The sequence below is a fragment of the Pseudochaenichthys georgianus genome, chromosome 21, assembly GCF_902827115.2.
Source record: "Pseudochaenichthys georgianus chromosome 21, fPseGeo1.2, whole genome shotgun sequence".
Taxonomy (NCBI): Eukaryota; Metazoa; Chordata; class Actinopteri; order Perciformes; family Channichthyidae; genus Pseudochaenichthys; species Pseudochaenichthys georgianus.
The window spans coordinates 31,608,966-31,631,352 of record NC_047523.1 but is presented as its reverse complement, the minus strand read 5'-3'; the positions used below and the strand labels follow the sequence as shown (position 1 = coordinate 31,631,352).

The following is a 22,387-nucleotide window of genomic DNA, read 5'->3' as shown; positions in this document are numbered from 1 at the left end:
ACCTGAAGTAGCACACAACAGAGAGTTTTGTCATTTCTGTCAGGAAGGGGAGTGGCTTTAAATTGACAGTTGGGGGGGGGGGGAAACCAACTCAACAACATGCAAAGCTCCAGACACGAATACAAAGCTGTACTCTTTATCGCGCGTAATTACGCACAACAGTTGTCAATTCAACCCAGTGTTATCACAAACTTAATGTGCTCTTCTGTGAGAATATGTGCTTGGATTTCCGGTGAAACAAATGACATAATCACATCGCACATTCTGTTCCGATGACAGGCAGGGCGAGGCCTGACCGAGCAGGACCGAGCAGGACCGATGATTTACATATTCATTAAGCCAGCCATCAGCCCACTGCTCAGGCAAACACACAGCCAACCAGGGGGCCGTGGAGGCGGGACAAGTCCATTTTGGACTAATGACGAGGCCACTGTTGACTCGCTCACGTTTTGGAAGAAAGAAGCAACAAGTGTTTGAGAATATCAGATTTTCACTGATTATATGCTTCATTCGTAGACTTACACTTACTGAGTCACCCATAATCGGAAGAAGTATTCTAAAGGTACATATACCTAAAATGAAATGTTTACAAGTTGTTTATCAGCCAAATATACTTCCATCAAAAATAAAACCAAGCCCATCCTTGACAGTTTGCAGACATAACATGATGTAAACGTTAGATAACTGGTGTTATAAATTATGAATTCATTGCATTCTTTTTTTTTATTTAGCCTTTATTTATACAGGTGTAAAATCTCATTGAGACACAAGGTCTCATTTTCAAGAGAGACCTGTTCAGTGGTAACACTACCACACAAAGTTACAGACAGGACACTAAACTCAGAGGCAACGCTAACATAAAATAAAACATCGTAAAAGTAGTCATTGAAATCCATATACAGTAGTCAGATATTGCAGGTGCAAACACCCACAGAAGATTTCTCCAGCTTTTTCAAAATTAGTTTAAAATCTGTGATGGGTATCAAACTGGTCAGCTTAAGTTCCTGCTGAAGTGTGTTCCAGGTCGAGGGGTAGAGTATGATATGGCTTTTTTCCCAAGCTCCGTGCGTACTGAGGGGACGGACAGAGTGATGTAATTTTGAGATCAGTATATAGCTGTACTGTTTGTGTGATATGGATATGTAGAGGGGCAGCAGTCCAAGCATAGCGGTATAGATGAGTTTGTACCAGTGCAGTGATCTGCGCATTGATAATGATGTAAGTGCATTATTGTTAAGCAGCATTGCTATTAGTGTAGCTCTGATTCAGGTGGAGGTAGTTTTACACATAGGTAATGTTAATTTGTCACTTTAACTTATTCCGCACTTTATAACTTAGATGATGACCAAATATGTATATATGCTGACAGTTATTTTATTCTTATTTTTATTCATCTCCTATTTTCATAGTCTTTTATTATTATTATCATTATTTCCTTGATTTTATGTTATTTATTATTTATTTTAGATTTTATTGATCTGTGTGAATCTTTGCTGTACTGTTTTTTTCACGCTTACCCTGTTGCTGCTTTGTACAACTGAATTTCCCCTCGGGGATTAATTAAGGTTCATCTTATCTTATCTTATCTTTAGGTAGTTTAGTCCAGTGGTTCCCAACCTTAGGGTCAGATCCCCCCCAAAGTATCACCAAGGGGTCATGAGATTATAAATATGAAAAAAAAGAAAAGAAAAGTCTGAAAACTGCACTAAAGGAGCCTAGTAGTCCAGTAGATTAGTAAACCTATTCTCCACCAATTGTTACATTTTAAGTGACTTCTCCACATATATAAGAGAAGCTATGGTCAACATAGAGAGAATAAAGGATGCCCCTCTCCCACAAAGTATATTTCTCCTTGTCGCACATTTCCAAGTTATGACATAATTAAAGTGTCAAATTGGGGATTGAAAATGTCATAAAAGTGCAAGTTCACTCTTAACTGAGTACCCAGTCCACATTAGGATTCCCTGCAGGAATATATCAGTCCTGGTTATTTCCCTTCAGGGTAACTTGAGTGTAAGCCATTTACAGAACTGACAAGCTTTACAGATTACACCTAAACCCAAACTGTTGCACCAGCCAATTTCCAGCAGTGATGGTGGACAGCTGATTTCCCCACTACTCTTCGTGATAGAACTGCTGGTAAACAGAAATAGCCCACTCTAAGGACTGGATACTGTGCATGCACTGTGGGAGTGCTCAGTTTGAAACCTGAGCTTTTGAAAACACTTTTGGTGAGACTGAAACTATGGAAACATGTTTTTCACTTTGTGGCCATCAACACAAAGATAAATCCACCTGTCTGCTCAATCAAAACATGCCTCCCCGATTCACAGAATGAAGTTTAGAATAGATTTACAAGACTTTAAGGGATAGGCTCACAGTAATGCTATAAGGGAAAGGAGGGGAGGATAACCTGATTGATACTTCATGGGAGATGTCTATCTGCACAGATTGTTCTCGATGAATCATTCTGTAAAAATTGCTGCTCAGCCAGAAGGGAGAGAATTGCAAACATGAATGGCTGAACCTGCTTGTTGAGTTTCTGCCTCTCCAGCTCTGTCCCATCTCTAACCTATACAATGTGCAAATGAAATGAATTACCAGTCAAATCCATGCCCTGCAAATACAAATGCAGTAAAACTTAAAATATGTATAGAAATAGATACACATGTAAACAGCAGTGTTGTTGGTTGAGGTGACGCTTGTTTTGAGTATTTTATAAAGATGAGGGCAGAGTCTCTTTTATTGATATGTTTAGATATTTTTCATCCTTATCTAAAGTATATGGAATCAGCTTTAAAATAAATGTAGTCAGTCAAGTGAAAATACAATGTTTTACTCCAAAATGTAGTGGAATTTAAAGTAGATTGAAATACACAAGAAAAGTACAAGTACCCCTGAATTAGTTACAGTGGGGAAAGAGGTACTCAAATCCGTTATTAAAAGTATCAACCATAGAAATTAGTTGTTGTTTTGTAAGTCTTGAGTAAGTTTCATGTCTTTGCACTTAAGTCCCAAATACCATGCCTTAAAGATGAGTTTCGAGTCCTGAACAAGACACAGTGACATTTTCAACCACATATTCTGCATACTACAATTCCTTCAATGTGGACCATTTCGCAGTTCTTCTATCTACAAGCAAAGTTATCTTTGGTATCAATTGCCCAAATGGCGCTCAGTACGGTTACTTTAGTTCTTCATGGTTCTCTCCTGCAAGGGATTAGTTAAAAAACTGGATTTGGGGAGTTAAGTGGTGTCTTGCTGGGAATTAATGGCATTAACGTTTAATACTTTTAAATCTTTGGACTTGGGGGGAGGTAGCCTATCAACTAATTTCAAACGATTAAGTCCAAGTGAAGCCACAAGTCGTTGGTTTTAATGCACAAGTCAATTATTTTCTGACTAAATTGAGCATAAAGCCAAGTGTCTCAATTCTCACTACAGTTCAAGTCATTTGACTCAGACCTGGTAAAAAAACTCCATTACAAGTAAAAGTGTATTCAAAAGTTACTGAAAGGGAAGCATGGAAGTACTGCAAACGTTAAAAAGTAATTCAAATGAAGCAGAAGGATGTCTTTCAGTGTGACATTATTATATACAGCATCATTGGGTTATTATAAGCCTTCTGATGCTTAATCTTAATGTTGCATATAAAGTAAAGGTGGATCCGATTTTTCTATTTGTATACTCTTTGATTAGTTTAATCCTCAAGAAATTCATAATATATTATAAAATATTTATTGTATCTTAAATCTTACTCTGCAAAGCTGTCACATAAATGCAGTAAAAAGTACAACATGTGTACTCTTAAATATCAAGGAGTAGAAGTATAAAACAGCACAGAAGGGGGGGGGGGGGGGGAGTTCCTTGGTGTTGTATTTCAATACAGCAGTTCAGTAAATGTAGTCATGTCATTTACCACACATCACCGTAATCCCAGATCTGCCTTGGAAGTAAAACTATAAAACCCCAACTGACTAATCTTATCCCCCCTCTGTAGATAAACTGATCCCAGATCAAGTTAGAGGGAAACAGCAGGTCAGCAGAGCAAGAGTGCACGGCTGCTGAGTGGAGATCAGATAAGAACAGGAGCTGCTCTCTCAACGGGCCTGTCAATCACGGCCCCTCCTCACTGCCTGCCTCTATTTTCCCGTGAAAAGGCCTTTTCACTTGTCAGAAAGCGCACTATGCTTGAATGCAACAATGAAACCCGGATCAGTTCGGAAGGGTTTCTCGATTGTGTGTCATGTCAGACGCTGAGCATCCACCGATTACAGCGGGTGTCATCATCATCATCATCCTTGGCTTCAAAGACAGGGAGGAGGAGGAGGAGGAGGTGGAGGCATGAGGGGGTGCAGGGCTGTACAAAAAAGGCAGCTTGAGTGGGAACTCTAGTACTTGTCATCACAACTGCATGTTACTGAAAAGTGTGAGGCATGGTTTCTTAAGTTCAGCAGGGAAGCTGGAGGCAACGCAGCAACAGCAATTACCCAACAACAGCAATGCCTCACATCACAAACAGTCGTGTGGAGCGGGACGGGCCTACTGCTTTATAAGGAAGTAAATGAGGTTATCACTGTGGATTAGAAGAGAGAAGTATGTGCTTGAAAAGAGGAAATGAAATTCATAATAAGATCATATTAAAGCAGTAATGTAATCATAGGTTTAATAAGATTTTTTGTCTGTTCAAATAGGCATTTGAAATCACATTTCCATCCTACTGAACCCAATGAGCCAGAGACAACGTTTTCTAAGGAGATACTTGAAAACGTGACAACAGTATTTATATTATATATTTATTTTATAATATAGGTTAGACATTTTAAAGCAGTGATTTTAAAAGAGGGTATGTGGCTTTCTGCCAGGAGGTCCTGAAAAGTTTCTAGATGTATTATTTATATTATCATGATCAAATATCATATCAAACACATTTTTTTTTTTACATTTTCAAATTTTAAATTGTTCATAGATCACCTTATCTATATATTATTAGTAATACCATGATCAGAATCCATATTGAGCCTATGCACCAAGAATGAAACACTTCACATCACACTTTCTTGATGTCTGCGAGAGTGTGTGTGTGTGTGTGTGTGTGTGTGTGTGTGTGTGTGTGTGTGTGTGTGTGTGTGTGTCAGACACTTTCTCTCTTGATTTGAAAGATATAATGTTTGCGTACAGTGTTCCTTACAAAAACGGTGTTGTTTTATGGGTATTCTGTTAAAATTAACATATTTTTGAAACATTTCTTATATCTTTCATATAGCCAACATTTCTCATATGTTGTTCTTAAACATAACTAATATAATAGAAGTGTAAATAATAGCCAATTTTCCAATGGACATAGATGATGGGGTCATTAGTATTCTCTCTATGTTGTAAGCCAGGGGTCCTTGGCTGAAAAACAATTGGGAACCTGTGTGTGCAGTACGAAGCAATGTCACCTGTTTCAGTATGTTTTTATTGGGAATTTGTTTCAAGATTACACGCCGAGAGTGAGAAAGGAAGTAGTAAACATCTTACATGTGTATGGTTAAAAACGCAGTGATCATTGCACCTAGCCTTTCCTCATCATTAGACTGGCTGCACTTGAACGTGTCGGTGCGCTCTTCAGTGCGTGTGTCTGTGTGAGTAATAGCGCTTCCCCGGTGGATGCCTCCCTCCAGCCTATAACCCATTAAGTGTATTCGGGAGGCGGAGGCACATGGGGGGGGGGGGTTGTTGTGCTCGGAAGCACGCACGCTCCATTAGCGGACCCACTGTCACGCCGCTCTGCCGGTAATTTGCTTAACGAGATCGGAGCGAGCCCAGTTAGCGCGATCTCTGCCCGAGACAGCCTCTCATAAGCCGCCTGCACACCGCTGTTTCCCGGCCTTGTTTCCCATGAAGCCCGCAGCAGCGCAGGAGAATCAGCGGACGGACGGAGACAGACTGTGTGTGTGTGTGTGTGTGTGTGTGTGTGTGTGTGTGTGTGTGTGTGTGTGTGTGTGTGTGTGTGTGTGTGTGTGTGCGTGCGTGCGTGCGTGTGCGTGTGTGACGTGTGTGCGTGACGTGTGTGTGTGACGTGTGTGCGTGTTGTGTGTGTGGTGCATCCTCTCACCACACATGCTGTTTTCCCTGGCTCCTCCCCTCTCCAAACAGCTCCGTTTTCCGCTAATACCCAAGCGCCACCACATGGACAAAGATGGTACTCAGTGATGTCATAGTAAACCAGCCTCAGGACGTTGAGAAGAATAATCACTTAATGTTAAAAATAATTAAAATGTTCCTCCTCTTGTGAGTATAGATTAGGCATAGACCTTAATATAACAAGATATGTCTTTAAAATGGTTCATATTTTAATTAATAATTTAGATTAGATTTACTTTATTGATCCCACATTTTGAAATAGTTTTTCTACAGTAGCATGTCAAGAAGGCATTGGACTTGAATACAATAAATATCAACAGAAGAAATATACAATTTAACTACTCGTCTATCTACATAATCCACATTATTAAATTTAACAAAAACATTTACACAGAAAAATAATAAAAACAGTTACGTTATGGCATGAAATACGTCGTATTGATTTGTCTTTCTTTTATGGTGTATACAACTTGCTCCTATCTTTTCAAACAGGCAGCATTAGAGCAGAGGACATTGCTGCGTCTTCACTTCTCGTTGCCAAGAACTGGCAGTCTGATTTGTTGTCTGTATCTTAGTTGATCAAGTTGTCAATCTGTCACTCTCAGCTCACAGTAACCCAGATAATCTGTCAGTGTCACCACATCTATTGCATGTCAGTTCCTCCTAGAAGAGGGATCCCCAGAGCTTCAGTCATGCTCATACCAGTTCTTACCTATAACAGTAAAAATGTCTTATCCCCGACCAAGGGTGTCGTACGCTGTGCAGATTATCTTTAGTTGCCCTATAATGTGTAAGAGCTGCTCAATGCTATTTAGTTCTTTTATAAATCCTAAATACATTTGAAGTTTGTCTGATTTCTCCAAGCATCCATTGTTTGTTGTGTGTTTGCTCACAATTGTGTGAGGGTATAAAGAGTTTTATTCATCTACAAAAAGTCTGGATAAGAACACTGGGTTAATTGTGTTTTTGTTGCCAATTTGGCAAAAGTATATAAATTATCTTTTAAATTGTAATCATCTGCAAACTGGTACTTTTATTTTTTCCCCATGTCTCTTCTATTCATCTTGCTACAACTGTTTTTTTATTACTGCTTTAAATAAAAAATAAAAATCTTTTTAATGTAAAAACACTGAGAGAAGCAGTGCAACATTTAATTGTAGAATGACAATAAAGACAATATACAACAAAATGTCTGTTTACTTTAATTTTGAATCTAAAATATGTGTTATTATTATAGTTGTTTGTAGTTAAGGAAGGGCAAATGAGCTATACCAACAACCCAAGGTCAACCAGGTGACTAGTTTTAAAAGGTACGTTTTGTTGTCTCCATTGAGAAGAGGCAAACTGCCGCACAGACATATGCCGACACAAAACGATTCACTGCATCTGGTGCTCTGTTACCGGGCAGCTCATTGACAAACCTAGTGGTCTATTTCTTGATCTTTAAATCCAATGTTTCTAAAGTCCTACTCAAATTGATTAGAGCACCCACCCACCCACACATCCTGTATATTTATCCACACACTCTGGACATGACTTAACCTTTGACCCGACCTCTTTTGACACTAAACCTGCAGCTAAATATATAATTTGGAAATAGCTCACATTATACCCTTTATTATTGTCAAAAGGAAAAACGACAGCTAATAAATTCAGTAAAATATATATTGTTGTTTCATAACATGACAAATAAATCAGCTCACAGATTCCTGAAAACATTTGAAGTGTCCTATAGTATAACTTTGGTAAAGACATGTAATACAATAGCTGTTTAACACTGCATGGGGGGATGGTGGCGAAGTCGATAGGGACTTGGTTTGGTAACTGGAAGGTCACCAGTTCAAGTCCCCGAAAGACCAAGTGCTACCGAGGTGTCCCTGAGCAAGGCAGCGTTCCCTACACTGCTCCCCGGGCGCCGTTCAAAATGGCAGCACACTGCTCCTAACACTATATGGGTCAAATGCAGAGAAACAATTTCCCCACGGGGATTAACAAAGTATATCATATGACATGTACAAAGCTGTCTTGATAGTAGAAAAATAAATCAACGTTAACACAGTTGTTATTCTGTATATTTATTGATAATAAGACCACTGATGGTGACTTAGTCAATTGTAGACAGCATGGTGCAATTCTTTTTGAGCGTCTGGTGACCCCATGTGTAAGCAGGATGGTATTACAATTAAGTATTTACAGGAAAATATCAGTATGGGGAAGGGAAAAAGGAAGTGTTAATTCATAGTGTTGGAAAACATACATTCACTAAATAAATGTACAGCTTTAAAAGCAATAAGGATTGAAAAGCCACAACAAAATACTGACCAAAGTTAAATACAACAGGATCCACAAAAATAGACAATCTCTCTCTCACACTCATACACACGAGGAAATCACACAGTCAAGGTTAAGGAGACTGTTAAGTAATGAAACAAAAATCAGATACACACACACAGATACACACACACACACACAGACACACACACACACACACACACACACACACACACACACACACACACACACACACACACACACACACACACACACACACACACACACACACACACACACACACACACACACACACACACACACACACACACACACACACACACACACACACACACACACACACACACACACACACACACACACACACACACACACACACACACACACACACACACACACACTGAAAGAGAGATAGAAAACCACTTGGTGAAACTGTAAACGTAATGCCAACCAAACTATAATAAATATACAGCTAAATTGAAACACCTACATGTTGCACGTTACTCTCAACAAAACATTGGCCACGATTATTTTTCCAGTGCGAGTTTCCTATTAAACAAATACAGATTAACAGCACAAAGTGCGGAATCAAAACTGTGACACAACATTGATACAGATTAGCATATTAGAATGAGAAACATTACATTATATAAAGTACATTTCCAATACATATCTACAGGTGGTGGTGATGATGGCATGTCTATGCACTACATAGAATACTGTAAAAACTAGATGAGCACTGTTGTAGTCCTGCAAGTCTCTAATGTCGACTTCTCTCACTGTAACACACAGCTGGTTATTATATTCCACTGGGAGAAACTAATGGATAAGATCTGATATGACCCTAACAGGCTGGAAATCTGTTGTACTGATTTGGTTGAAAAGGTCGCCAACATCGAAAATCTGTGTTTTGTTTCAGCCTAACATCCTTGTCACGGCAACAAGGGGGGAAATGTAATCATTGGAGGTCGCAAAAAAACAAGATTTTCATTGCGTGGTAAGTTGCTCTTTAAGGCAAACATCTTGACAATTTGATATGTAGTCAGTTACTTTTACATGAACTGGGAAATATAAGTACTGACACACTAATAAGGAGTCAGTATGCTTTAAATTGAGTGCTTGTTGGATCACATGTTCAGTTGTAAAAGTTGGCAGGATTTATCGCTCAAATTCTCTTCTTTCTTTTTCACAGTATCTGTACATTTGTATCTGGGTGCAACACGACACATGCCTTAAAGAAGACAGAAGTGTTTTCCCTAAAAAGTTATCACCGTTTAGCGTCAGAGATAGTGTCACATCACTTTTTGGTGTCATTCGACAAATACATTCCTTAAAGCCCCAAAAACAAATTGGTTAATTGGTTATTACATTAAGTATCATAAGTGTATGTAGGAGCAGTAAAGGAGGGCAAAGTTAAGCAATACTCTAAGTTACTGTGTGAGTTTGACATTAAAGCCTTAATTGATCAATGTGCCTCGTCTTACAGTTAAAATCACGTTTATACAATTCTTCCTTTCCTCTCATTTGTCAGTTTCCTAATCTTCCATATAAACCTAAAATACCCTCCTCCGTACACATGATCAGATCACAACATGTCACAGCTATAGGAATATACAATGGAGAGCAATAGCAAAGTCAAATGCAAAACTAAACATATCTATTAAAGTATTACTTTCAAGCTTTAGTAATGTCATTCTGTACAAAGATGTGCAGTGGTTCTCCGAAGACGGTCGGTGGAGCATGCTGCCGTCAAATGAGAATAAAATCACTTTAACCCAAAACGCCGATCTGAGACTCGAATGTACCTGCTTGGATGTACTGATCCTAGATATGTGCTAATGAGCAACTTCTACATCAAGCAGCGGTGGGATGTGTGGTAAAGAACGCTTTGATGCAACAACAGTGAGTTGAGGAATGGTGCTTTACAGTAAGATACATTAAGATACTAGATTAAGATCACAGGCAGAGAGAGACGGAGGGAGGCAAATTCCAATCCGGACGTGTGATAGTGTTTCGGGAATTAACTCTCGTCACGTGTCAAGGCTCTTTGTCTCTTCATCTCCCTGAAAAGACAACAACGAAAAGTAAGGTACTTGTATATCTGTTGTTAAACCAGCCGTCATGATTCTATGGCCACTTGAGGGCAGCAAAAACACACTTCACCTGGCTGCCATCATCTTACAAAGTGGTTAATGGGGAAAACATCGGCAACATTTGCCTGTTTACACTTGCAGCACACAGAAATCAGTATTTGTATTTATTTGAGAGTTGTATTTCTGGGCACATGATAAAAGTCAAATACTAACTTTTATTTGGTTTATGATTTGGTCCCTGCAACTCCCGATATCCTGCTCTTTAGCGGCTAAATGCTCCACTATATTCACCAGTGCTATCTTTGTTAATCTGCTGTTTGGAGCCGGACAGGAAGCATACAGGGAGGGGGCATGGCTGCTAAAGCTAGTGAGAGCAGTGAGACTGAAACATATATATATATATTGATCACAGCAGCGTTAACTGTGTATGTGTATACTGGATGTAAATGGTTCTCACCTGTGGCGTCACATCAGCTAAACCATCTCATACTGATTGGCTGTGATGATCCTGGACAGACAGCAGGCCAGCAACATGCCAATCAGCTGAAACACACACAGAGAAGGATTTTTGTTTACTTTATGTTCAGTCTTTCATTCTTTTTATCTTTGACATCTGAGTTTTATTGCAAGAACAATGGTGCTACCATTCTCCTTCCTCCATCCACCATTGTTACACATATTAGGACAAACTAGAAGAAGTATAAGAGCCTGTGCATTTTTTCAAAACAAATCATTGATAAAAACACAGAAATGTAGACAGGAATTTGTTTCATGTCATTTTTCACACAAGCGATTTTGATTTGTCATAAAAGTAAAAACACAGGTGTTACAAATAACATTAATGACCAGGATCCTGCAGCTGAAGCAGCTGAACAATTTCAACCATCATTCATTTTATTACCTACACCTGTGCTTTCGCACATGTCAAAATATCTTCCGTAAAAAAGGTCTATTGAAAATGCTCTCTTTGTTTGCGCTAAAACAATTCAGAATTTCCTGTCAAGGCAAAGCTGGCAGTCGTCAAAGGGAATATAAGATGTGTCTGCTCATCTTCTGAGCAATACTAATTCAAATAGAATTATAATGATTATTTATGCTTGCCAAAACACCACACGTGACGTTATTTGCACATCATCACATGCAAAAGCAGCGTTTTATTGAAACCGTTACCTGTGAGAAGGCAATCCCGAACGTCACCCCTGCGATAATGGCCATGTTGGTTTCCATGAATGAAGTGACCAGCTCGTAGCAGCCCTGAAAGACAGGCGGCATGTTAGTTTGCAGAGGGTGAAGGGACGTGTGCAAATTAGAGGAAACATGGATATCTGGGATACAATCTGAGCCAGTTGTTAGTGTGTGGAAGAGGGGGGGTTGGAAAGGTGAATGAGGGCCTGTCAGATAAATGCAGCCACCTTCTGACTGCTGGGATTCATAAAGTAGCTAGCAGAGAATACATGGAATACTGACCTGGCGGTAGACCTTGCTGGGAGCCAGAGTTGTGTTGCGGAGTTCATCCGGGTTGCAGTCGGAGGCGTTGAAGCAGCAGCTGGCAGGAATGCCGTTGGAGGGGTAATACACACTGCCAAACCAACTGGTGTAGTTATACACACCACAGCAACGCAGCTATAAATACACAGCAAATAAGAGAGCATTGAAATCAAACGCAGGGACTAAAATTAAAAGGCTCTATATTTTTCTTACTGTCAAAATATTCCAAGTGCAGACCAAAACAAATCACTTGTCAGTCTGTCTCTGAATTGTTTCCGACTTCACTCGTCTGTCATAATAGAAAAAAAGGATATACTTTCCTACAGGAGCTGAGCACTTTAGATTTTTAGCAAGCTCTAGTAAAAATGAGTAAATAATAATGGGCATTTATTTGGGAACTTTATTAATAGTCCGACATTTAGTGATTTATTTTATAGATTAGATTATACTTTTCTCCCCCTGAAAAACAATAGAGCTCTATAGTACAGACACAACAAGACAAAGATAGAGTTGCAGGTGTTATCCTTAAATTACAAACTTGTAAGATTCAGGGATGTGTTTTGGTCGGCAGCTGATGCATGTCTAAGCTGTTTCTCCTCGATGATCGGTGGTGACGTTCACGGTGACTTACCCTGTGCTGCAAGTTATCAACAGCACGGCTCGCCTCATCCTCAGCGTTGTAGTTCAGCACGGCGTCAGTGTATGTCCTGTGGAAGGTTCCCTTTATCTGCAGCACGCAAACAATATCACATGTCATAAGAGCGCTTCATACAGCCTTAGTGTTAGACTTGTTGTTACATGGTCTGTTGCATGCTGACCTCATGGCGAAAAACAAATCCAGAAATCCCGGCCACCAACTCAGCGAGGAAGACGAGGGACAGGAACATGGCATACTGCAGAGAGAAAGGGAGGATGAGGGAGATTTGCATAGTTGGCATGAAAACCCTCTGCCTTAGTGTATCATTTGCCTATCCCTGCACACTCTCACATTAACAGTAACGCACTCACTTGACCACCATTAACCGAACAAAGTGCCCTGCAGCATATTGACTTTCTGATCCCTCTCCACAGGATAGAGGTCAACCATTACTGCCTTTATCATGTGACCTGAGGCTAATTAACCAGCATCTCTTCTTGAAATATCACACCCCACCCTTCCTCTCACCAGCTTCAGCATCCATGGGCTTCCTCTGCAGGTGGCGAAGCATCCGAACAGGCCAAAAACGACGATGACGGTGCCGGTGCCGATGAGGACGTACGGGGCGTTGGTGGAGTTGTCGGCTATCAGAGAGATGTACGGGCCCAGCATCAACTTCCCCCATACTCCCACTGCCAGCAGGATGGCTCCTGTTATCTGGAGGCCGACGGTTGGAGAGATGGATGTGGAAAGAGAGAGCACAGGAAACAGAATGAAAGCAGGAAGCAGGCCTTCATCTGTGCATTTCGGTTAGAGATTACAAAAGGCTGGGTTTTAGCAGCCGTGGCAAAGGGGGGAGGGGGAGGAGGAGGAAGATGATCAAGGTGTAACAAAAAAAACAGAGCAATTAGAGTTAGGAGGAGGAGACGGCAGACACAAATGTATCTGCCAATCACCTTCTTTATGAATATGCCTGCACACACACAGAAAGAAAAAAAAAGAAAAGGGACATATCAAAGGGGCTCTTTGATCCGAGGCGAGACGCTTCCTCCTGTTGCGCCTATCTTAGCATTTCAAATGAAGGCTGCGGATAAAAGAGGGTGTTGTACGAGGCAGCTGAAGCGCTGTGTGTCTCAGCTGGGTATGTCTTATTGGGAAGAGAGCAGGGTGTGGAACGGCTGCTGATGATCTGACTGGGCGCGAGGGCCAACTCATCACGCTGACCTCCCTCCTTTCCAAGAGGACGAGGAGGCTGTTCGCTGTCCTGCTGCCAGGCCCTCTGACTAAAGAGGGAGCAGGCGGTACAAAATGCCTACTCACTGTAGTGCTCCCCATTATATGTTTCATTTGTGTCCACTCGACTGTCTCCTCCATGATTTCCTGTTTGTGTTTTTATCATGTTCTGTTGCCTATTAGCGTTTTCTTTATTTTTTTAACAAATTGTACGGTGTCCTTGGGTGTCATGAAAGGCGCCTAAAAATAAAATGTATTATTATTATTATTAAAATGTCTCTGTGCACCCGAAAACCTCCAACACTGACGAGAATAATGCTTTTAGCTCTCAGCAGAAAATGAGCCAATATGAAACAGCAGTGGCTCCATCAGTTATGCTCTTTGGGTAAATGTTACCTCTTAGCTACGAGGGAAGAATGTTCCGAGGCTTAAAGTCATGATTTGTATATAATATAAAACATATCTATGCATACACTTGGCTGCTCTAACTGTAGCTTTAACAAGTCTCCGCTGGTTAATGTGTGAACAATATTACACTTTGCCCTGTTTCTAGGGTGTGTACATTATGATCGGGCAAAAGTTTTCCACCTAGACAAATTACCAGTCTGTCCTTTCACCGCTGTGTTGTTCTATAAGTGGTCGCAGTTTAAACACGGGTATAAGGAGTTATTTCAAAACTTACCACAGTGAGAGTGGTTTGAGAATGACTACTAAAGGTCACTGTGAGCAAAGGCTGAGCTTATTGTGTGTCACGCAAACATCAACACAAATCAACTTTGACACACAAGCAACAAGTTTCATCCGAGGGTGAAATTATTACAGAGAGAGTAAACACACACATTGGCAACTCTTAGGCATAGGCTAAACTAGGGCTGCTCGATTATGGCAAAAATCATAATCTCGATTATTTGGGTCAATAATTGATATCACGATTATTAAAAAACGATTATCCATTTACTTTGAAAACATACATTTATTGGAGAAAAAATGTTTGAACTGTATGTTTTTAGCAGCTGATTACCCTGAACTTTAAGTATAACTCAACTAAAAAACCAAAGAAAAAGTAATAATAAAAAATAATATATTTAGATTACGTTGTTTTCGTAATCGTTGCAAGCCATAATTGTAATTGCGATTAAAATACGATTAATTGAGCAGCCCTAGGCTAAACTATATCTTGAAATCGCACTGGTTTAAGGCTGCAACTAACAATTATTGGCATTATCGACCACTCGTTTGGTCTACAGATTGACAAAAAACTGTCAAAAAATGCAAATCGAATTGCTTTTCTTAAACCACCAACAGTTGAAAAACATGAATATTCCGTCAAACCCTCTTAATAATTACTAATAGACCCAAGTGGTTAACTGATCATAGGCAATTGTTGTTGGTTTCCCACAATATTCCTTATGTTATTCTGTCTTTATTTATAACTTGAACATGTAGCTGTATCTATTACATCATCAAAACCTGTACAAATGTGTGTTATTGACGAGCTGTGGGCAGTTAGATAAATCCTCAGTGGAACATCGCGATGAGCTGAACCACACAGTGAGAACGGAGAGCCAGTAGACTTTCTATCTGGAATGGTCTCAGGAGTCGTCTGTTCTAATCTCTTTATCTGGATCCCATCCTGTTGTTCCCTAACTTCCCTCTAACTGTAGCTGACGCTTTCTCTGGGCTTATATTACTTTTATTTCTGCGGCAGAGTAAAGCTCATTTTAGTTTTTTGAGTGAGGCTCTGTCTACTTGTTTAAAATGCCCGCTTCAGCTATATTATATATATTATGTAAACAAGATAGAACATAAGTGTTCTCTAAAGGTTTTACAGGTTAACTGACAATAAATCACACATTTAATTTGTTTTTAAGTTATATATCATTTGTTATGGGCACTTCGGGGGAGCTGTAAAAACAAGAATGACTTTTAATTACCATACAAAGTTGATAAAGCTAATCTGTTCACTATTAACAAATCCAGCAGACATGGTTAAGCACTGCCATGCTTCTGGACATCCAGTGAATGAAGTCCAATATTCACTCTCTTTTAGCTCTGTTTGAGTCTCAAATAAAAATAAAACAATAATATTTTGTGGTTCTCCAGTTAGTCACCACCCTAATCTGTCCACAGTCAGAGTTGGGTGTAACGCGTTACTGTAATAATATTACTTTTGTCAGTAACGGAGTAGTGTAACGCGCTACTTTTATAATTCAGTAATCACACTACAGTTACTAACATTGCCCCGACACGCGTTATTTCGTTACTTACTAAAATCAGTCATAATGAAACCTCAACAAACACCTGCAAAGAACACATGCTAACGTGAAGCTAACGCACAGCTATTTGTTGTGTGTTTATATCACGTAGTCTGTTCTTCTTCTCTGTTTTCCGGTTGTTGCCTGTTTTGAATGACGAATACACACTACCGCCGCCTGCTGGTAAGGAGAGTTATTGCCACTCACGCATGCGCAGTTCGTACGTGCTCGGCTGAAGTCTTTGCGGTGTCTGGTTCCAGTGCAACACATGGCCAACACGCAGGAGAACACGCCGATGCAACAGCGTGAGCAGAGATAGACTGCGCAAAATATACAGATAGCAGGAGACAGAGGACAGCCATGGTCAGATAGGAAAACATTCAGGATCTGGATCAGTCTTATGCGACAATGGAAACTGAACTAAACAGAACATTTGAAACTTTAGCAGTCTGCGTGATCTGCCTGCAGGGAGGGGCGGGCCGGCGCTGCGAGTAAAGTAACGAGTAAAGTAACGAGTTACTTTATGTAGAGAGTAACGAAGTAGTGTAATATATTACTTTTTTTTAGTAACGACCCCATCTCTGCTCACAGTAGGCTGAACAAAAGGTTATAAAACCAAAACTCTGAAATAAAACACTATAGGGATAAGAGCAACTGTAGAGGTGGGTGATAATTATCTGTGGGAACTTCACAATGAGCAATATATTATACATGTATCATCTGACCTATTGTTGATAACCCATGGTGACATATTTTTGTATCCAACTACTTTTGTATCCGAAATGACTATCATGTATGACAAAGAAAAGCAACAAATCATTCTCACATTTGAGGAGCTTGAATGAGCAAATGTTTGGCTTATTTGCTAAGAAAATGATCAATTTATAATCAAAATAGCTGTCAATAAATGTTCCTGTGAATGTCCTTACTGATTCATTGACTAATCATTGCAGCTCTCATGAAAGGACCCTTTTATTTGCGGGCTACTTTCCAGCAGAACTTCACGTCTGCATGCTGATGATTTGATTGGTCGGTAATGTCTTCTACAGTGTCTACCAACAGCGATCTTGGCAGCCAGAGCAGACTGTCATTTCAGGGAACAGTCCTCCAGATGACGATGTACTAACAGTTTATGGCCTACATCATGAGCATCAAAATGCCTCATCCCGTAAGCATACAAATAAAGGATCGTCTTGTCATTGCTAAAGTGTTCAATTTGAAGCCATCGGGGAAATAAGTGCAACCAACAAGTCATCAAGACCTCATGTGTGCTGCTGAATCCTAAACAGCCTCAGACCTCCTTTCTCCTCCTCCTCCTCCTCCTCCTCCTCCTCCTCCTCCTCCTCCTCCTCCTCCTCCTCCTCCTCCTCCTCCTCCTCCTCCTCCTCCTCCTCCTCCTCCTCCTCCTCCTCCTCACCGCCCTGCATGTTTTGTTTGAAATTCAATGCCAGGCCGGCCACCCTGGTTACAGCACAGTTTTAAACAGGTCACCCCCCCTTCCTCCTCCTTGTCCCCCGCAGGCCCTAATAAAGCAACAGAAGGTGCGATGACAAAATATGCTGGCGAGGACACGGCACTCTACCACCTGCTCTGCATTTAACTGTCCTGTGTGCAAAGTATGACAATGTAGATACTCTAACTGAGGCATTAGTCGTCAAGACAAGCTGGTGACAGCGAAACCGAGGCCGGACATTGAAGGCATTCTCCCCCCACTGGACCTCTCCATTGCTGCAACCGTCGGGGGTGCAGACGGCCACTAAGCTATGGACACTTCTGCTCTTTAGACATCTGAAACCTGATGTTGTAGATGTAATGGAGCGCAAAGAGACACTCCAATCCTGACTAAATATAAAAGTTAATATCAGTGACAAAGACATATGTCTGCATTGCAGGGAGATACATAACAGCATAGCTCTTCCTTTCAGCATTTTTATTTCTGTGTTCAAAATGGTTTAAGTATTTGTGAAGACAGAAATGAAAAGGCTTCAGCGTTTCCACATTGATTTTCTTTCGCACTGTTAGGGGTCAGTTTCGGAAAGTAAAGAAAGTACTCTTCAAGTCCTAAACGCATTAGGGCCAGATAAATCTCTTCCACGTGTTCTCATTAGATGATCCCTTCGCTGTGCCTGGCAGCTATATCACAAATCAGCCTTAACACAGAATTATGGTCAAAAAATGACTAAGTTAATCAAGCTGCTTGTGAGTTAGTCACTGAGTATTGTGGTCGTATGTTGTGTAAGATACATAGTGCTTGCACGGATGCTTTATCATCCGTAAAGACTCTGCAGGTATTTGAAATGTAAACACAGGCTTATCCAAACTACTCAATACCAAACAGAGAATAAGAAAATACTATTTCTCTTCTCAAGTTAATCCTCAAAGTAATTTATCCCAAAATGGGAAGCAACTTTATCGGTTTTGAGAAATGCTTTCTGGAGTGATTTTCTGGCTTCAATCCCGAGGACACTCAATAACAAAGAGCCTTAATTAAAAGGGAAAACAGGAGCAGAATCTATTCTTCAAACTAGTGTTGCTATATGCTGCTCGCTCAGCATTGTGAATACAGAATTTGCATCAATTTCAAATGAGAGCAAGGCTTTGCAGCTTAAGCCTTGGTGAAAAATCCTCCAGAAGCTTTTGTGGTGCCATGTTTTGCATGATATTGTATGGCGAGTCTGGTGTTTTTTGTTCAGTATGTAAATGAGGTGGACAAAATATCACACAAAGAAGGTGGACAGTACACATGTCCAACCCCAGCTGGGTACAGGTGCAGGACAAAGACAGCATACAAAGGATAATGAGAGGGAGTCCACTCGGATTTGCAAGATCCCGAAAAAAGGTTCCTTGGCTTTTGTTCACATTGATGTTTGTTCGTCGAAAAATACAATTATTGGGAGCTGGCAAGTACCAATTATTTCTTATGTGGACAAAACATTGGAAAACTGGCCATTAGTTCAGTCCTTCATCAAGCAATGGCAATTATGAACCCAGCTTCTACATTGTGGGCATTTTTTTTTCTTGTTTTCTTTTGACCTTATGTCCTTATCTCACATTTTATTTAACTGGACAAAATACACACATTTATTGATGTTATTTAACACTTATTTTCTAATCTTAAACCAAACAATATTGTGGTAGATTAATGGATAATTGAAAATAACTCTAAGTTACCATTAGTACAATGTTGTATTGTAAAAGAAGACCACAAAGTACAGCCTAAATGTTTAGGGCCAACAAACAAAGAAATGGTAATAATCTCAACATTACCTGAGCATTTAAATTAAAAATATTTGTCCTGTATTAAATGCATTTACTATTGTATTTAAATTACATTCCATGGTTAAAATGCCGTTTTGCCTGGACTGTAACTAATTTCTTTGTAGATTTAGGTTATTAAATGTCTACTTATAAATCCATGACCATTATGAGATGAGATGAGATGGACCTTTGGGGAAATTCAAGATTATGCATTCAAATATCCAAATATATGTTATTAGCAAAAACATGAAAATGCTGCTTACATCTTAACAATCGTCATCACAAGAATATGAACTCACAGGGGGGCTTTCTGCAAAATAAGTACTTAGCTACATTTAGCTATTGATAGGCAAATTGTGTAGCATACTTATTACTTCAATAACATTTTAAAAGACTTTGTAATAGAGTATTTTTACACTGTGGTATTGATACTGTTTCTTAGGTAAAGGATATGATTGGCTGCTTCTTCCATCAAGTGTGTGTGTTTTATGCACAATCAAGGCACGTTTGAGCCTTTTATTAGTGCTCCTATAGGATAGGAATAACACATTGTCTGGTAGAATATATGTTTAGGGTGCAAGGTCCATTTAAGAATCTATAGCAACGACCCCAATAATGTGCGTGAGAAAATTGTCTTTGAAGGGGCCTTATCAAACAGACAAGGCCCATAGCGTCGGTCTCATCACACAGTGTTAAATCGTTGCGTTGATGTTAACATCCTCTTCCGCGCTAAAGACAACAACCATGATGCTATGTGTGCTATATGCTGCACCGACCGCAGCCACAACATGTATAAACCATAGACTGTGTATGGTATAAACACAAGTTACATCATAAAAAACCGATAAAACCCATATTTTAGACGCTACATTAAGATTAAGGGGTTTCCATTTAGCGCTACATTCACACCACGGCATGAATCCGTCGATGATGCTGCCACTGTCCACCCCTTCATCACGCACAAAAAAACTAAACACTTAACGGTGGGATATTATAGAAAAAGGAAAAGGCTACGTACCCAAAACACGAAGGAGTAAACGACGAGGAGGGTTTTAAGGCAGGTGATGACCGGTTTAGTCTCCATTGTGGCGCGTACGGTAGACCCACTGTGAGAAAATAACGGAGGAAAACCGTCTCTGAAGTGTCGCGCTGCAACCGTGCGCTGATGCAGACACAGCGTCACGGACACGCGCAGCAGCAGCACAGTGAAGGAGATTTATGGCGTATTTTCATTTCAATCCTTTATTTAACCAGGTAGGTCCCATTGAGATCATTGATCTCTTTTTCAAGGGAGACATATTTAATGATACCATCGATTATGGCAAGGAAATTATAATATGTCCTATAAATGTATTCTTAACGCTTCATAAGGGTTTGCCAATGTATTATGTGCAGTGGTGTAAAGTAACTAAGTACATTTACTCAAGTACTGCACTTAAGTACAATTTGAGGAGCTTGAATACTTTACTTGAGTATGTCAATGTTTTGCTACTTTGTACTTCTATCCCACTACAATTCAGAGGTAGATTGTGCTATTTTACTCCACTACATTTATTAAATACCTTAAGTTTTTTGCAGATTTTGAAAAATAATGGGAAATATAAACAATTATACTAAGTAATTCAATCTAGCTGCACCTTTACCATCTGTGATAAACACATAATGCATCAATAATTATATACAAAACATATGATATATATATTTCTGAAATGGGTCAATCTGCACAATGAGTACTTTTACTTTTTGTACATTTTGATGCATACGTTATATACACATACTTTTACTGGCATAACATTTTGAATGCAGAGTATTCCTTCACTCTGATACAAGAACAAGATCTGAGTACTTCTTCCACCTCTTATGTGTGAGAGTAGCATTGGTGGAAAGTTACTAAGTACATTTACTTAAGTATCCGGAGTAATTTGTACTTTAGTTGGGTATTTCATGCTACTTTCACCACTATTACTTGTTAGAGGTAAATAGTGTAGTTAGTTCTTCCACTATTATTCCACATGAATGGATCAATTGATTATTATAAGCATATTTTATTAAGGACATTTAATAATGTCATGAAACATTTAACTGACAAACTAACACCATTTTGCTGATGGCTTATTAGAAATGTATAAACTCAAGACTATATTGATGACTCACTAACATTAAGACTAGTGTTGGGCATCTTGTTCCCCTTCCTTTATTTGGTTGATTGCATCATGTTTTACAAACAAAAACTTGTATTACTAAGAATGTATCTTTCAGTATGCAGGTCTCCACATAATAAAGTGACCACAGTACATACAGATTGAATTCATCACAACATAAAAGCAGAAAGAAATGCTCACCTTTGTATACTTTAAACTTGGCCACCTTAAGTGCAACATTAAGTTGGGAATTCCCATTAGAATAATGAATCAATTTTACCTCAATTCTTATTAATCCTTACCTGACCTATCTTGGTCTCTTAGGCCCAAGGGTTACATGTTAAAAACATATCCATCATCTATAGAAATCACTAAAACCAACAATCCAGCACTGCACCTCTTTCCCATTTAGGGTCCTTGTCCACCATCTTGTGGTCTTCCAGAGACTGGGGGGGGGGGGGGGGGGGGGGGGGGGGGGTCCCTTGCCATGGAGATTGTATTTACCATGCACACCCAAAAATAAAATGATGTCTGGAGAACTAGAAAACATGGTGAGAGGAACTCTGTGAAATGTATCCCCACCCTATTAGTTGAATGACCAAAGCCATCATATTGTAGAGGATAACAGCCTCCCTGTATAATGCAATACAGTTCAACAGTCACAAAAACAGTCTCCTAAATTAAGCTGAATCAACACCCCTCTAAAGCCGTTTGGAGAAACATTTTGAGGTTCCTCAACAGAGATACATTCTGGCTTTTTATGTTGTGTAATGCTGCCCTGAATGAGGAAAAGTCTAAAAACGATTAAGAAGTGAGTCGTCACATCCTACAACTCCTTCATTAGCAAACAGAGGACACCAG

General features: G+C 39.7%; 1 protein-coding gene across 1 annotated transcript; it reads right to left on the bottom strand.

Annotated features, from left to right (window-relative positions):
• Positions 1-8,862: 8,862 nt before the first annotated feature.
• tspan7 (tetraspanin 7) lies at positions 8,863-20,571 on the bottom strand. The gene is made up of 8 exons (XM_034110238.1): positions 20,404-20,571; positions 13,168-13,356; positions 12,821-12,895; positions 12,634-12,729; positions 11,982-12,137; positions 11,685-11,768; positions 10,972-11,057; positions 8,863-10,484 (listed from the first exon to the last, which is right to left on the bottom strand). The coding sequence occupies exons 1-7, from the start codon at positions 20,467-20,469 to the stop codon at positions 10,989-10,991; spliced, it is 735 nt and encodes a 244-aa protein (XP_033966129.1). The 5' UTR covers positions 20,470-20,571; the 3' UTR covers positions 8,863-10,484; positions 10,972-10,988.
• Between the last annotated feature and the right edge of the window lie 1,816 nt (positions 20,572-22,387).